Raw genomic sequence first — 16,421 nt, forward strand, 5'->3', positions numbered from 1 at the left:
TGTGAAGACCCATACACTGTGCCTAATTCATAGAAGGCTCTTACAAGGTGGCATCTTCCTTCCTCATTTGGCCTGTCAAAGAGTTGCCTTTGCATATTTTTTCCCCCTTTGACAGGCCTGTTACAAATCTCTTGACATTTAATCTTTGCAAGCTGTCTGTTTGCTCTCTCTCATGAGTGGGTCATTATGAGGAAGAAGACCATCTGTCTTATGGGTAAGTATTTGTGTCTGGCCAGGTGGTCACTGTGGAAGCGCCAGCCTTGGGTATAGGATTCTTGTTATCTGCAGTCCTGGACTGACATACTTTGAAGCCACCATCTGACTGAAAAACCACAGAGCTGCAAGTCGGTCAGCAAGTCTCCAGGGTGGCAAGGAAATAATTATCTCAAGCAAAAATAGAGTAGCACTTTAAGCCCCGGAGATGGAGAAAGGTTGGGTCAGGACTCAGCATCTCGACAGCCCAAGAAAACTGTTCTCCTAACCCACTTTTTCAGATGGGAGTTTTGAGCCTCTATTTTTGACAACATTCCTGGTTACTGCCCTCGTTGCCAAGCAGCTGAGCGTACATGAGGTTCAGCTTTAGGGATATAGTCCTCTGACAAAGGACAGAAACCTTGCAGAGTCTGAGCTGGCAGCTTTCGTGGTGGAAGTAGACTGTGAGACAGAAAGTCCTAGGATTCTTGGGTACCTCAGGTCGACTGGGCTTCTTAGCTCCCGAGTGACATTTTCTTGCATGAATTTAATAGAAGAGAAACCTAAGGCAGAAGGAAAACCCAGAGGGGAATGTATTTTACCCACTGACTGAGTCCATTTTCTTAGAAAAGTACATCTCTGATCATTGCTGAAAACAGTTACTGATACATACTAGGTACTCAATAAACATTTGTTGAAAGAATAAATGAAAGTCATGATGGAATTGCTGTAGGGAATTCAAAGATGTTTCAGGAATGGACTAGGAGTGTGTAGTCCACTTGAAAAAGCGAATTAACAATTTAATCAACAGCAAATTGTGTGTGAATATGTGAATGTGTGTTTCCCCTTATTCTCCAACTTTCCCCCTTACCCTCCTTGTCTTTCTCTGCCCTTAGAAAAAATACTAATTTGGAATCTGCTGGCATGAGGCAAATATAGCCAGCTAATCTGCAGTAGAAAGCACGAAGTTTAAAGCCAAGCAACCTGTGCAAAGGAGGGAGAGGGAGCAGGACCGGGCAGAGGGAGAAGCCAAGACTACAGCGCAGGCCCAAGAGGTCCCCTCTGATCCCTTAGGGGGCTTGGGGGTGACTAGGATGGAGCTGTGGTGGGCTGAAAGGGCTGGGCCTTCATGCGCTGGCTGTGGTTAGTCGTTGGTGGCTCTGAGGTGGCTCTCGGCAGTGGGGAAACCCTGAGGGAGCACTCCCAGCAGCTGGAGGAGCACGTCTTCCTTAACGGGGGATGTGGGTGGTGCATCTCCACATCCACCGTAGGGAGTGAGGGTCTGTGGGGCTCCAGGCCTGCCCGCAAGTGAAGAAATGTGTTGAGTCTAGTTCCAAGAGGGATTATAAGCCATTTGAGCCTGGGATGTCAGAAACCTGCAGTGGAAGGTGGCAGATGTGGCATGGCTGGGGCTTGAGTTGGGGACCAGGACCACCTCAGTGTCCCAGATTGAACTGAGGGGGATTATGGGTGCGTGGCTGAAGCCAGTTCCTGTTTCCTGTTAGAATTCGTGCCCCTCCTCACTCTGCCTTTGCTCTTTCCCAGGCCTGATCATCCGGTCCTCCACGTCTCCTGGAATGATGCCGTTGCCTACTGCACGTGGGCGGGAAAGCGTCTGCCCACGGAAGCTGAGTGGGAATACAGCTGTCGTGGGGGCCTGCAAAGCAGGTACTTGGAGGGTCTCATCTTGCCTGTGTGTTGACCTTTTTCTAAATCTGTGGTGCTTACTTTGGAGAAAGTTGATTTTAAACAAAAATAACAGCTTTTTCTTCCTAGGCTTTCTTCATCTCCATGAACTCACTTAGGGGATACTGATGCAAGGGTCACCCATTGTCTGGTGAAGTGGGCTCCCTGCAGCCCCAGAGTGTGCTCCCCACATTTAGCCCCTCTGCTCTTATGTAGTCCTCCTCAGAGCCTTTTGGCAGGCTGCCTTGCTTTTAGGATTTTCTTATTTTAGACATCTCCTGAAGCAGTGGTATTTCTCTGCTTCTAGAGCCATGAGACAGAAAATTCATGTTTGGGTCACATCTTCTAGGAAAGGCTCCTTAAAATAGCAGAGGCTTTATAAAAAAGTGTGGTGTGATGCTGGCTGATTGTGCTACCATATAAGTCCAGAATGATGCCTACTTTCCCAGCCTTCGATAAGTCCTTCTCTTAGTTACGTGATTTATTTCAGGCCTCTTGAGTACTTGGGAAACACAGAGCTTGTTGTGAACTTGATACGAGCTAGTTGTGCGGAAGTTAAAAAAAAAAAAAAGTCTTGGTTAAAAGCTTTGTTTATATATTTGAAATGTAAAACATAGTTCACTCTGAACAAGTGAGCAATGCTCTCTCTTTCTTTGCATTCCTTCTCTTGACTTTAATCCAGAAGCCTGTGCCTGTTTGACAGGCTGATGCCTGTGTCTCTTCTGACAGACTTTTCCCCTGGGGCAACAAACTACAGCCGAAAGGCCAGCATTATGCCAACATTTGGCAGGGCGAATTTCCTGTGACCAACACCGGGGAGGACGGCTTCCAAGGAACTGCCCCTGTGAGTAGTGAGACTTGGGAAGGCGGGCAGCAGCTCCCGAGAGCGTGGACAGGTGTGGAAGGCATTGCTCACTTGCTGACCAGTCTGCTGTCCTCTTCCTTCATTCATCCACTCGTGCACATGGCAGCTCTTAATAACTACATGTTCTTTTTATAACACAGTTTTCTTCCCGATTCCATCATACTTACAGAAACTTTGGAAAACAAGAAGAGTATAAAAGGGAAAATTAAAAGGACCTGGAATTTTGCCACCCAGAGATCAACCGTTAGCATTTTGGTACATTTCCTCTTTTCTGTGTTCGTGATGCTAATAACGGCTAGTCGTTGTGCTTGCAGTGTGCCAGGCCAGGTGCTAAGCATTTGTATGAATTATCTCATTTAACGTTAATTCAGCTCTGTAAGGTAGGGACCATTACTTTATCCTCATTTTCCAGGTGAGCATTCCGAGGGACAGAGCGGTTAACTAACTTGCCCAAGGTTACATAGCTGGAGAGCAGCAGAATTGGGATTTGAACCGGGTCGGTTTGTTTCTAAAGCCCGTGCTCTTAACTCCCATATATGCCAGCATATATTTTTCTGATGTATACGTAGATGTATACACACACACACACATACATTTATATATGTACATATACATATATATGGAATGTATAAATATATATGTGTATATGCATATTTTTTGTAGCTACATATTTTTTACATATTTTGGGTCATGCTGAATGCAGTACCTAAAATCCTGTTTTTCCCTGCTTAATATCAGGAACATTTTATCTGTCATTAACAGTTTTTCCCAAATTCATTGTCTTTTAACCTGTCATTTGAATGAGCCCTAATTTATTTGCCTCTTATTAATAAGTCACACACTTAGGTTATACATGTTGGGGTGTTTTGGAGGTTTTTTTGCTAAACAGTATACCAAGGAGCATCTTATCTCTGATGATTTGTTTAAGATAGATTCCCAGCAATGAAATTAATGAGTCAAAGACTAGAAAACTTTCGTGGTAAAGATTTTAGATATATACTGTTTTCCAGAGTGCTTGTGGCTTGTTCCTCCAGAAGTGTATGAGAGATCCTTTCTCATTGCTCTTCTGCTGGCAAAATCATACACTAATGAAGCAATGTTAAAAACATTTCGTTTTCTCTGAACAGTGAGAAAAGAAATCTTGCGGTGGGTAAATAGCACCTTACTGGGTTTGTTGTTGCAGAGAATAATTTTCTTTCAACACTCTTTTTTTTCATATTTATATTTTTGTTTCACACAAAAAGACTTCTTCCAAAATTTACTTATAAATGTAACACAGATACATTATTTGGAAGATGGCCAAATGACTCTAAAACTTCAACTGAAATGATAAAGTAGTGAGAGAGAAAGACCAAGACATTTTTGAAAAGGATGAAGCATCCTTGAGACATCCTAGGAGACACTTGACCTAGCAGAAACCTAAAAATATTTTGAGCTATAGTGGTTAAAGCATTATAGTTTCATTTTTTGGTACTTAATGTAAATAATATACTGCATAAGAATAAGTAGCCTTCCAGTCGGTATAGGGGTGCATATGTGTGAGTGTGGAACTCCATATATATATGCATTAAGCATGTGATAAAGGAACCAACACAAACCAATGGGAAATGATTCACTACCCAATGGAAGCAAAAGACTAATCATTTGATCTCAAAGTTGGTTCCTCCAGAGTTTCCTTCCCTATAGCTAGTACTTTTTCAAGCACATAGTTGTATTCTGCAAAACAAGTGATTCCAGGTCTCGGGGACTGAAGGAGCTCTGCCCTTTCTTAGACTTTACATGGGTGAGAAGCCCAGTCAGTGCCTCATGGGCCACTTTTGGTCTACAGAACTGGCGGTGCAGGATGAACAGAGTATCAGTTAAGGTGCTCGGTGAGGATGCTCATGAGAGCCCCGGAAAGATGTTGGTAGATGCAGGCAGCAGGACTGTGGCCATTGAAGTGAACCACGCTGGTAAGGAGTGTGCAGCAACTCCCCTGCGATGGGTGCTGCAGAGTGTCAGGCCCATACCCAGCCTTCTTTGGCAGTGAACACACAAGAGAGACTAGCACGACAAGGGCCTCAGCAGCCTGGATTCCCTTCCTGGATGAGAGGCTGTCGAAGGAGGGCCCTCCAGCAAGCCTTGAATGCTAAGGCACGTGGGCTCCTGATGGACCAAATTACATAAGCTCTTGTCAGTTTTAGTAAAGAGCCATGAGAAGGCAGGATTGGACAGTTACGAATATTTTACAGTGCTTACTGCTGTAGGATTTCCTATCTTATTTAAGCACTTGAGCCTCCAAGGAAAATAGTCATTTATCCTTAAGTCCGGGCCCCTTTTCAGAAAACACAAAGTTCCCCGTGAAATAAGAACACTTTACAGATGTTTAGCATCGGAACATTTAACTGGGAGTGCAGCAGATGTCTATAGATATTGGAATATATTCAACAGAACTTACCTGAAGAAGCTGCCGTGGATGTTTCTAAGACAAAATCAGAACAGGTACCAGGGGCCCTCCAACAGCTAACTTGAGAAACATGACCTGGGAAGAAGGAAACAGCAGACCACAGAGAGGCGGCCTCCACCTGTGTTTGGAAAGAGACATAACAAGATCCGTATCTTCAAAATGGGACTCAACAAAACGGGACTAAAATTCCCAGAGAATTATCTCACGTCCACCTTCGCTGCTCTTGTGTCCACAAGCTCTGGTCATTTGAGGGAAGGAGTTTATTTTCAGTGAGGGAATGGACTGCAGTGAAACAGCCCCTCACCTGTCTTTCATGTATGTTATTACTTCTGGTCTGGACGGAGCACACTGTTCTGACCACAGCGAATCTAAAGAATTGGATTTTTATTTTGCTAAGCTGCTCTTATGCAACTATTAGTGTGTTTTGATTTTAATGCATATCAGTTCATTCACTTGAAAATAAGTGGGTTTGAAATATTTCTCATACACATTTGTTTTCTTTTGAGTTTCCTGGAAGGAAGCTTTGGTTAGTGCAATTAATTTAATAATGAGCAGTTACAAGGTTTATTCTCCTTAATAACAGATGGTGATTTGGGGCTTGGTGACCTCCAGATTTTACCTTACTTAAACATCAGATTATTTAAAGGGGGGAGAAAACCCCAAACCTTTGAGTAGATATTATTATTTCCTCATCTTCATGGTTTAACAGCACCAGCTCGGTTAAGTTGCTTGTTCAGTAGCTGCTAAGTGTGGGCACATAAACAGGATCTCAGCAGACGGACTGGAGAGCCCCCTCCGCTTGTGTGTTCTATGAGCCCGAGAAATGATTCCTTCCTCCAGAATATTTCTTTCCTCTTTTAATTGCTCTTGGGCCCCTGGCTCCTTTGCTTCTCTTCATGAAACAAATTTCTTCTTTTTCTTCCCATTCCTTCCAGCTTTTATTCCACCTTGCTCTTTCTGATCATCTCCCTATTCTTTGAACAGTTCATGCCTGTGGCCTCTCTGCCTTTACTGTCTCTCTGAACTTTGAACTCTGACCTTGATTCCAATAAGACACCTCTACCTTTGTAGAGGGGGTACAGCCAGAAATCATTGCAGCCAGAAATCCTGACCCTCTTGGGAATTTCTGAGGCATATTTTCCCCACTCACTTTCCTACTCATCCCAGAGTCTTACAGAATTGGATTTTTTGTTTTGGGTATATTCTTTTTTCTCCCTCAGTAAGCTCTTTGATGTCTTACGTCATCGAACCCATCCTGCCTTCAGTTGACATGCATGGAATTACTGAATGAAGCAGTGAATAAGTACTGCTGTTTCCATAATGAGTGCTGAGTATGGAAGCAGAGTGGTAACATTTTTTAGCGTTCCAACTCATCCAGATGAAGTTCTTTTAAGGAGTAGCTTCATAACTTTGAAGTGCTCTGAATTGCCCAAGTATGCATCCATATTCATATGTCGACCTGAAACCTTCTGAAGCCAAATAAAAGTGAATTTTAGTTTATTCATTTCTTTAGTCCTACTTTATTAGTATGGGAAAAACATGAATTTACAAAAATATTTTTATTTTTATATTTTATTTTATTTTTTACAAAAAGATTTTTAAGGGTGGCTCAGTGGGTTAAGTGTCTGTGTTCAGCTCAGGTCTTGATCTCCCTCTGGTCCTGGGATCAAACCCTCCCCTTCAGGTCAAGTTCCCTGCTCAGCAGGATGTCTGCTTCTCCCTCTCCCTTTGCCCCTCCCCCTGCTTGTGTTCTCTCTCTCTCTCAAATAAATAAATACAATCTTAAAAAAAAAAGATTTCTAGGTAACTTGATATTTTTTTTAATGAAATTTTTCTTTATGTTTGAGAATTGCCATTAGAAAAATGTTGGGAAAAAATTTTAAGTTGAATATACACAATAGCATAATTGTCTGTACTTACTGTTGCTCATTTAAAGTTTTTTTTCTCATCCCTCTCCCCTCCCTCCTTCTTAAAAAAGCTTTATACTTTGGCTGTGTGTCTGTGACAGTATTATGTGGCAGACTGTCTGACCTGCCTTTGAAATGTGATATAATTGCTTGCTGACGAACCCCTACAGTTGGCCTCATACTTCCAGATTCCGGAGACTGACTGCAAACCTTCTCTTACAAATATGCTTGATAATGAATTCACATTTTCTTTAGAAAAACAAGTCCCCTCAGTGTTTTGATGATAATGTCTGAGGCTTAAAGATAAGAGTGAGTTGTAGGGGGCTGGTGGAGAGGACCGAAGTGGCTTGGCGGCTTTCAGTGCTAAAAGACACTGTGGGGCCACATACCTTAGCTCTGATGACAAGACTTATACTGGGTCTAATATGATGTTTCTGTAATGCTTTTGAGGGTTGAAATATCATCCTGTCCCCTCCTCCCATCAGATACAGATTCAACTTATTATTATTAGTCTCTCTATTAGGAATAGTTTTATTGGCTCTCCTACCATGTGATACAAACTCTCCTTAAGTTTCTAAACTCCCCTTGAGAACTCAAAGCCGAAAAATGTCTCTTTCTTTGTTTTTACATTGGCCAAATTGCGTTTTGACTGTTGGGATGAAAATTAATATTCATACTTTGAAGTTATAGCTCTTTTAGTGCATTTCTGTAGCAAAGATCTTTTCTAAACAAGATAAGTAGTTTGACAGCATTTTCCCTTTTCTTAATTTTAGGTTGATGCCTTTCCTCCCAATGGTTATGGCTTATACAATATAGTAGGGAACGTGTGGGAATGGACTTCAGACTGGTGGACCGTTCACCATTCTGTTGAAAAAACGCTTAATCCAGTGAGTATCTTTCTCAGACTGCATATCGTGAGAAGGTTGCATCCATCCCCTAGGCAGGCAAGAATTTTTTGTGTTTCTGGGGAGTATTTGTGTGCCCTTGAAATTCATCTTGGAATTTCCCCCAAAGGGATATTAAGCACATGTCTCTTATTTCAAGCTTAAAGCATTGTGCAGAAATGTCTGTGAACATTTTATATGCTGCTGGGTTGAGATGGTGATAATTATTTGAGGGATTCTGCCTATAACTTTAGAAATTATATTCAGTCTCATAAAAATTTGATCAAAGTGAGATATCTAAATAACTATGTGAAAATTCATTAATGTTTTTAGTAATAATCAGTGAGATCTGCTAGATGGTATTGATCATGCAGCTAATTGCCTGAGTTTTGATTGGCTAAAATTTTGATTCAGTGGCATCATTTAGAGAAAATGAGCAAGGGTATTTTCTGGTGAATGTTGAGTCAGGAAGTTGAGTCACTTAGTGATTATTTCCCGAACTCTGCAGTATGTCAGTTCAACGCATCATATGCCTTGGCAATTAAGACAACCATGTTTATCTAAGTTTTACTTACTCTGGTATCAGAATGTTGGATACAACTGGTATTCTCCTCTGCCCCTAAAACCAAGCTCTGCCAGGAGAATATACAAAAATTAAGACACTACATGGGCATGTAGGTGGGAAGTACTTCCTTTAAAAAGAACGTGTCTGAATATTTTTTGTTCGGTGAACAGATTGGGGGGAAAGAACCATTTAAAAACCCTATCTCTAACAAACTAGACATTCATAAGTCAGACCCAAGAATATATATTTATACCCAAACTAGCTAGACTGGGAACTTAATATGCTCAGTTTTCATCTTTAATCTTTGGGAAAGGCACAAAGACTCATGGTAAAGAAAATTAATTCTTCGATCTCTTCTCAGTGGAGGGTTAAGCAGCTCGAGTAATTGAAGAAATTGTCAGACTCTGTGCCTCAGGCCATTTTTCAGAATATGAGGATAAATTTGTTTGATATGCTTGATTTTTCTTCACAGAAGAACACGTGGGCTGCTCATGAATAATCTGGAGACATAAACCTACTTTCTTGGGTGCAGATGAAAAAGCTGAGTTCTTCAGAAACTGCCATTCCCCCCTCATTTCCCTTGTACTTTCTGGCAGGGCTGGTAGAAGTAGAGGTCAGAGACAACTCTTCTCTCCAAAACGAGAATAAGGTTGTGAAGTTCTCTGTAGGTTTGTGATTGGGAAACGCCATCCTCTACTGGCAAGATGTGACTTGGCATTTGCTGTCAGAATCAGAAATAGAATTTTCTTTTCCCCCCTCAGATAAAAGCATCTGCATGTTTGGAAGGGGGTGCACAAGGCTTCAGAATTCTGGCAAGTTGTGAATGTATCTATCTGACCATCTGTTGTCAAGCTGAGTGCTTATTAGCTTTCCGTCTTAGAACCGCTTGTGTTTCTTCTAAGGATTTGCAGAAAAATTCACATTTTTCTTGTCTTCCCCAGTCCCAGGCTCTATCTATGTTGTCCATGCTTTATAAATTGTTCTCATTTTAGATTTCTCTGTGTCACACTGGCCTCGTTTCCTTCCTGATTTGACTGGGATTAGATTCATCTGTTTGGAGAACTAAATCCCAGCTTCCTAGAAAACTCAGACTCCATCATTCAGATCTTTACAACTACCTTCATTTCCGGTACCGCTGCATCTCAGCATCTCCCATCCACATGACGACGCCAGCCTCCCAGCTGGGCCCTCCTTCCCTCTCTCTGCACTGGGCAGCCACAATGACCTCTACAGAGAACAGGTCTAATGCAGCCTTTCCTCCGTTTAAAACCCTTCAGTGGCTTCTTGGTTTCTAAAGTAGAAAGTACAGACTCTTGAATACAATTTCTGAAGGCTAACATAATGTAATCCTTGCTGATCTCTTTTTAGTCATACCTTCTCCTTCTTTAAATGTTGAATTATAAAATTTAACAAAAATTCAGAAAAGTACAGGAAGTAGTATAATAGATGCCTATCATTTACATTTAACATATATTAACATTTTACTGTACTTACCTATTTCTATTAACCAGAGAAAAAGAACAGAAACTATTCTCCAAGTTCGCACTGGGTATTGTTAATATTTTTAATTTAAGCTATTCTAGTTGATGGATAGCGCTGTCTCACTGTGGTTTTTAGTCATTGTATGTTAAAGTCTGCATCTGATAACTCTGGTATCTGGCTGCCCCGTTGACTTTCTTCTGATGTCGTTCTTGGTTTTGGAGTCACATCTTGTTTCCTCACATGCCTGGCTGTATTTGAATGAGTACCACACAGTGGATGTGAAAGATTGTAGATGTAATCAGGGGTCTGGATAGTGTGATCTTTCTCTAGAGAGAATTCACCTTTGCCTCTGGAAGCTTCTATTTCAGATGAGCTCACTCCAGTCAGGAACGGAGATGTTTTGAAGCTGAGCTTCAGTCCCTGTGAGGGCTAGTCTGGCCATATAGCAGGGTGCCAACCAAAGGACAGGGGTTTTACTATGACTCTTCTTCCCTGAAGGGCCTGAAATCCAGTTTTTTGTTTCCTTAGGCCATGCGTCTATTGAAAGTTCTGCTCAGCTTCTCAGCCTTAGAGCTGCTGCCATTGTGAATCAACAGAACCCCTAGGTGAAACTAAGTGAGGCTGGGAAAGGCTCACCTCTGGGCTTCCCTTTGCTCTGGAATTTGGGCCCTGCACTTCCTCACAGCTACAGTAGTTCTCATCTGGTTTAGTTAAAACCTCTGTTTCTCACCGAGGTCTTAATTTACTTGCCCTCTTTCCCTAAGGGCCTGTGTATCTCCAGTGCCGGGCAAAGAATGTGGTGCATAATAGTTGGTCCTATATAACAAAGCCAGTTTCAGAGAACTAGAATTGAGGGAGTTTGACCACTTTTCGTATTTCAGGTGTTTCAAAAGCAAATGCTCGTTGGAAATAGACATGTTCAGGGAGTGTTTTGAACCAAAATATCCATGTGATTAGTAAACATTTCGACTCAGGAACTGACGTCTTCAGTGTCATGCATATATGTTAGCTCCGAGACGAACTCGTAATGGCAAATCATTTTAAAGCTTCTTTGGGGAGATTAAGAAAAATCAGGGCTCTGTATGCAAAGGCTAGTCAGGGAATATCTTTTTCTTATCCAGGACTTCCAGGGAGCAAAAGTTAATCATTGGTGCTTATTTTATTGGGCAGTCATTTATGGCAAAAGCAAGTGGTAGAAATGTCTTGTGTGCTTTGTACACACAGTCCTGCGAGAGGCTGAGGTATTTGACCCTATGAAGTGACAGTTGGTTTGGTCTTAGCTGAAAGTCATTATTTTTTTTTTTCCTTTTCTGTTACCTCACCCCAAGTCCCCTATTAATCTGTGGCAGTACACAGTGCTTTCAGTAAAAGAGTGTGTAGAGCTTCCGTAGCACCCTAACTTCCAACACCTGCAGACTCGCTCTCACTACCCACGTACCATGCTGACTTGCTTACTGAAAATGGGAAGGGATGGCGTGATCTTTCCCACTCTTAACTTTGAGGTATATGGTTTCTTTTGGACAGCTTTTTTTTTTTTTCTGAGGGAAGGAACTCTGGTCTTGGAATTAGTTAAAGTAACTTGGATTATAGCTCTGCCACTTAATAGTGAAGACATCTCTCTACACTTAGAATACCTTAACTTTCCTTATCTGCAAATTGGTAATGATTATATTTGTAAAATTAAATTTGATAATGTTGCATGTGAAAATATTTTATACCTTTAAAGTATTGTTGTTTACTGTTTTTGTGTAAGTTCTGTTTTGGCTACCTAAGTGGGCTATTATATGGTCCTGTGAAGCAGAATTGTTGAGGAATGTTGGCTTTGGGAAGCAGAATGGAAGAAAGTGATATTTATAATATAATAATGAGTACTTGATATTCCCCCTATCCTTACCTTTTGTTGGCATATCACATAGTCATCGTTACAATGAAAAACTTGCTAGTGCTTCGTGGTTCATTCAAGGCCAGTGGGAATAAAGTTTTCCAAAAAGTATTCCTTCTTTGAATGAATCCTGGCTGCTTGCCACATTCTGTTAGCTGGAGATTGAGTTTTGTTTTGTTTTTGTCAGTGTGGAATTTGGTTGTTCAATTAGATCGTATAGCCCTAGACAGTTTTGGAAATGTGTCCTGTTTTGCAAGGCTGCTTTGTCATGGTATAGAATTGCCCAGGGAGGCTGTAAGTCCTCCTTGTCTGCAGAGTTTGTACTCTGCTGGTTTTGAATGACACTCTGAGCCCTTGCCTATCACACTTGGCACACGCCTTCCCTCTGACCTGAGATCCACACATCCGGCGTGCTGGCAGGTGCCAAACTCGTCAGTGCCGCTCAAATACTCCATTTCCGTTGGATGACGGCCCTTGGGACTTAGACTTACATTACTTTTGTCCATCCTCTAGACTCCACACTTGATTGCTCCTTTTCCCAGTAACTCCTTCTCTGGGCTCCTGCCACTGCGTGAATGCATGAATTTTGTGTAGCAAAAATGTTGGACTCCTGCTTAGCCTGTCTCCTAGTCCTGCTCTGCCAATGGCATGTGACTGTCCTTGGGTCAGCCTGGCAAAAAACCCAGTCGATAGCACATCCTCGTTCTTAGTTGAGCCTGCCACACCCGTGACTGCCCCACACAGCAGCCTAATCAGGGCAGCAAGCAGGCATCGAGTACCCAGGTTGTGCTAGGAGGACCTGCCTAAGGATTTTACCTGCTCTAAGGACTTCATTCACATATTCTTAATGAGGATGTTTCAGGGGCATGAGTAAATCAATCTGAAGGAGAAGGAACCTAGTGTTAAAAATGAAAAAAGCACTGAAGTGTTAATGAAGTTGAGTTAAGCTTGACGGTAAATTAATATGGTTTACCTTGTGTTTTAGTATGTGCCAAGAGGAAAGCATGGTGATCAAAATATCACCGTCTTGGGACTATGTTTAGGAAAAGAATTTTATTTTTTTCTCCCAAGTGGAAGATGGAAATCATTCTGGAGGAAAAGCTCGTGTTTATCCACTGCCACTTTTCTTTGTGGTTCTGGAACAAGGTTGATCATCCAATGACAGCAAAGAAAATGCTGGGAAATAGGAGTAAGTTTGAATATATATGGCTGAGATATTTAGATGTTGTAACTACATTTTCAAACGTATTATCTAAACACTTTCTTTTTGCTTGAAAAGAGTAAATGCTAATTCTAGTTGCTCTTTGGAAGATCGTAAAAACACTGTTTCTACTTTACAGTAAAATTACCTTTACAGTCTCATGTTACTTTTGACTCTTCCTGAGCAAATAGAGCAGGACACTCAAATGTATCATGGCCTCCTCTCTCAGTTTGGAGGGTCAGGGGATCTTGAAGGTGGGAAGTGAACACCTCCAGCTTCTACCCCTGCAGGAATCCCTTCTTTGATACCCCTGGCCTCTGTGGTCCTGTAGCCTCTCTAGCACCTGGGGCAACTTATCCCATTATCAGATGTTCTCACTGTTGGGAGGTTCCTCTGGCCAACCAAAGTATTCTCTCCTGCAGCTTCATCTCATCTTGCACTTGGTGAGAACACAGGACACATTTTCTCTCTGTCTTATACATGAAAGCTTTCCAGATACCTGAAGATAGTCACAGCCTGTGCCCCTTCATCTTTCTCTTTCTAGATAAGCATCCCCAACCTTCAGGTGCACCTTGAATAACTTGGTTTCCAATTCAAGGCAACCCAGATTACATTCTTCTGAATAACATGAGTGGGGGTGGGGGAAGGTCCCTTTTTCTAAATGGGCACCCAGAACCATTCTCAGCCTTCTAGATGTTCCCTGATCCATGCTAATAATACGGGGGCAGTCCTTTTTCATTCTCTCTCATCAAGTCTCATAGATTGTGTCAGCAGTTAAGAGGTGAGCCAGTGGAATCCAATAGAACTGGGTTTGAATTTTGTTGCTATAATTCTGGCTTACCAATTGTATGTCACTGGGCAAGTCACATAACTACTCTGGGACTCAGTTTGCTTCTTTCTTAAGAGAGGGTGATGAGCCTTACTTCAGAGAATTGTGAGGGATGGACAGAATGTTTGTATCGCCCAACACGATATTTGCAGATAGCAAGCATATAATATTTGGCAGCTTTGGTTTTAATCATTATCAGTCGTCTAGCACTATTATCGAGAGCCCTCCTACTCTTATGAGCAGTGAGGCAGCAGTGGGAAGAGCGCATCTTACTGTTGGCCCCTAGAAAGCTTGTAGCCAAATAAAACTTCCTCCTTTCCCCCATATATATTGATTTTAGGCTATGTCTCCCCAGATATTGTTGCCATACAGATGTTTTTTCATGTAACTTTCTTTAAAGTAGTTTGAAGGAAAACTTTTTTGAATTTTCTCTAGTTTATAGCTGTGTTTTGAAACTTAATGCAAAATCTGTCTCTTCTCTCCATGAAGTTCAGTTTTTTATGGGTTTCAACCTTGAGAAACAGCCTATAGAAATCACTGTGACTGTCAGCACTGTCACTTATGATAGTAGCTTTTCCTTCCAGCTTCTTATAAATGACAGAGTTGGCTGTAGTTTTATCATTGATACACTGTGAACAGGGGCTCAGCCCTCATTTACTGAGCACTTCTGTGTTCCAGGGCTGTTTTCGGGATGCAAAGATGCATGAGACAGGCCTGGTTGTTAAGAAGTCTAGAGGTTGGGTAGTGGCCAGATTAATCAAGAGGCACTATGGTAAGAATTGTTGCTGATGTGGTAGAAGTGAGAGCCTCTGTTCTCTGCTGGTTGGAGCTGTGGGGGCTTCTCTGAGGAGGTGCCCTTGGAAAGGATGGCAGTAGTCGGTGAGGTCACTATGCTAGGTCCTTGACATCAGAACATAGGAAAGACAGGGTGCAGCCCTTTGAGGAATTCATGGTATGCAGAGAAGGAGTTTTGTCTCTTCTTTCTCCTTTGCTTTCATTTTCTTGAAATAAGTACCCCACCGCTGGGACCCTGCGCCACAGCTGCCCTGCGCTTGCCCTTCAGTCCTGAAGCGTCATGCCCTTTCCATGCTCAGAGTAAAGGTAAAAATAGTGAAGTGTGTGTGTGTGTGTGTGTGTGTATGTGTATGCATGCCTGTATCCATGTGTGCTTGTTTTTTTAGTTTTGCTAAAGTGTATTTTTCCCATTCTTATGGGAGCATTAGAGCTGGTTAAGGAATTTCTCTTACCTAACCAGCTAGGGGTTTTGGAGAATGACTTGTAAATTGTCTTTGTTAGCTTGGTATGTTCAGTAAAAGGGCTTTGATGAGCTATCTTTTTCACAGTGTATGGCACTCCTGGGAAGGGCAAGCCATGTGCTGTAAGACTGGGATGACAGAAGGTCAGCCTAATGGATTGGGCTTATAACAGAAGTGTTAAATGAAAGAGTGAAGAGTTTGTTACTGTGATTATTTGCCATCGTCAGTCAGGGTCTTCCTGCTGCACAAAGTTGCAGGACCATTGTTACCTGATGAAAGCAGAGGTCAATAGCCTGGGTTTCCATCTGAGATTGAACTTGAAAATGTTGTGGGGCCTTAGGTGAGTCATCTTGCCCTTGTCCGCCCTATTGCTTCATCTACACATTTGCTAGGGATGTAGCAAGCAATTCCTAGGGCACAATAAATTTGGGCCACCACCCCAGTGTCTGGCACCGGCTTGGAGAGTAGACAATGACGGGTGAAGCAGCCAGCAGTAACATGGTTAAGAGGACTGGTTTAAAAATGATCCAGACCTAGGTCCACATCCTAGTTCTGCCACTTGATGGCATGGTGGCCTCATGGGAAGAGGATGACATCCTTTGATTCTGTTTCCTCATCTATAAAATGGGAGTAACAATCACAGTTAAGGACCCTGGGTTGTTCTGAGGATTAAAAAGAGATTAGAGCAGTTAGCACTGTGCCTGCCACATCGTCATTACTCTAGAGCCACTTATTATTTTCCTCTCAGTTGGAACATTTCCTTTGTCAAAATCCTTTCCCCTTCAGCACGTCTTCCTGTTTTTCATTGGACCAGATTAAGTTCTTTTTCTTTCATTTATTTAATAAACATTTAATGAACATGTGCTATGTGCGGGAGTAAACATTATAGTCCTTGCCTACAGAGAGTTTGCATTTCAAAATCCCTAATTATGGTCCCTTACTTCTATGTTAATAGCAAGTTTTTGCCCCATTGACCTTTGGGAAGTCAGACCCAAAGCCCAGGTTTTTGGCTTCCTCTCAAAGGTTGTTTATTCTTTCCATGTGCCTCTGTGCACTTACGTGTCCTTATTAGTGTAAGGCTACTTACCTGGAAAGGGCTACGAAGAAAGGAGCGTGGTAGGGCTTGCAGATGCTCCCTTATTTATTTGGGTCCAAAGCTGAAAAATCAGGTCTGAGCAGCTTTTCTGGCCAGAGAAGGGGTACTCACGAAATTCTAGGTGGAAGTA

General features: G+C 42.1%; 1 protein-coding gene across 3 annotated transcripts in view; it reads left to right on the forward strand.

Moving 5' to 3' along the window:
* SUMF1 (sulfatase modifying factor 1) overlaps nucleotides 1–16,421 on the forward strand; it is an 89,515-nt gene that overhangs the window by 44,046 nt on the left and 29,048 nt on the right. For 2 of the 3 annotated variants that reach the window (XM_040628532.1, XM_008697942.2), the window contains exons 5-7: nucleotides 1,738–1,860; nucleotides 2,608–2,722; nucleotides 7,870–7,983. In XM_040628532.1, the coding sequence (XP_040484466.1) occupies nucleotides 1,738–1,860; nucleotides 2,608–2,722; nucleotides 7,870–7,983 (352 nt within the window). The remainder of the gene's footprint in view (nucleotides 1–1,737; nucleotides 1,861–2,607; nucleotides 2,723–7,869; nucleotides 7,984–16,421) is intronic. The other variant, XM_040628533.1, reaches the window with a different exon arrangement.

Source organism: Ursus maritimus, unplaced genomic scaffold (assembly GCF_017311325.1).
Source record: "Ursus maritimus isolate PB19 unplaced genomic scaffold, ASM1731132v1 scaffold_14, whole genome shotgun sequence".
Classification (NCBI taxonomy): Eukaryota; Metazoa; Chordata; class Mammalia; order Carnivora; family Ursidae; genus Ursus; species Ursus maritimus.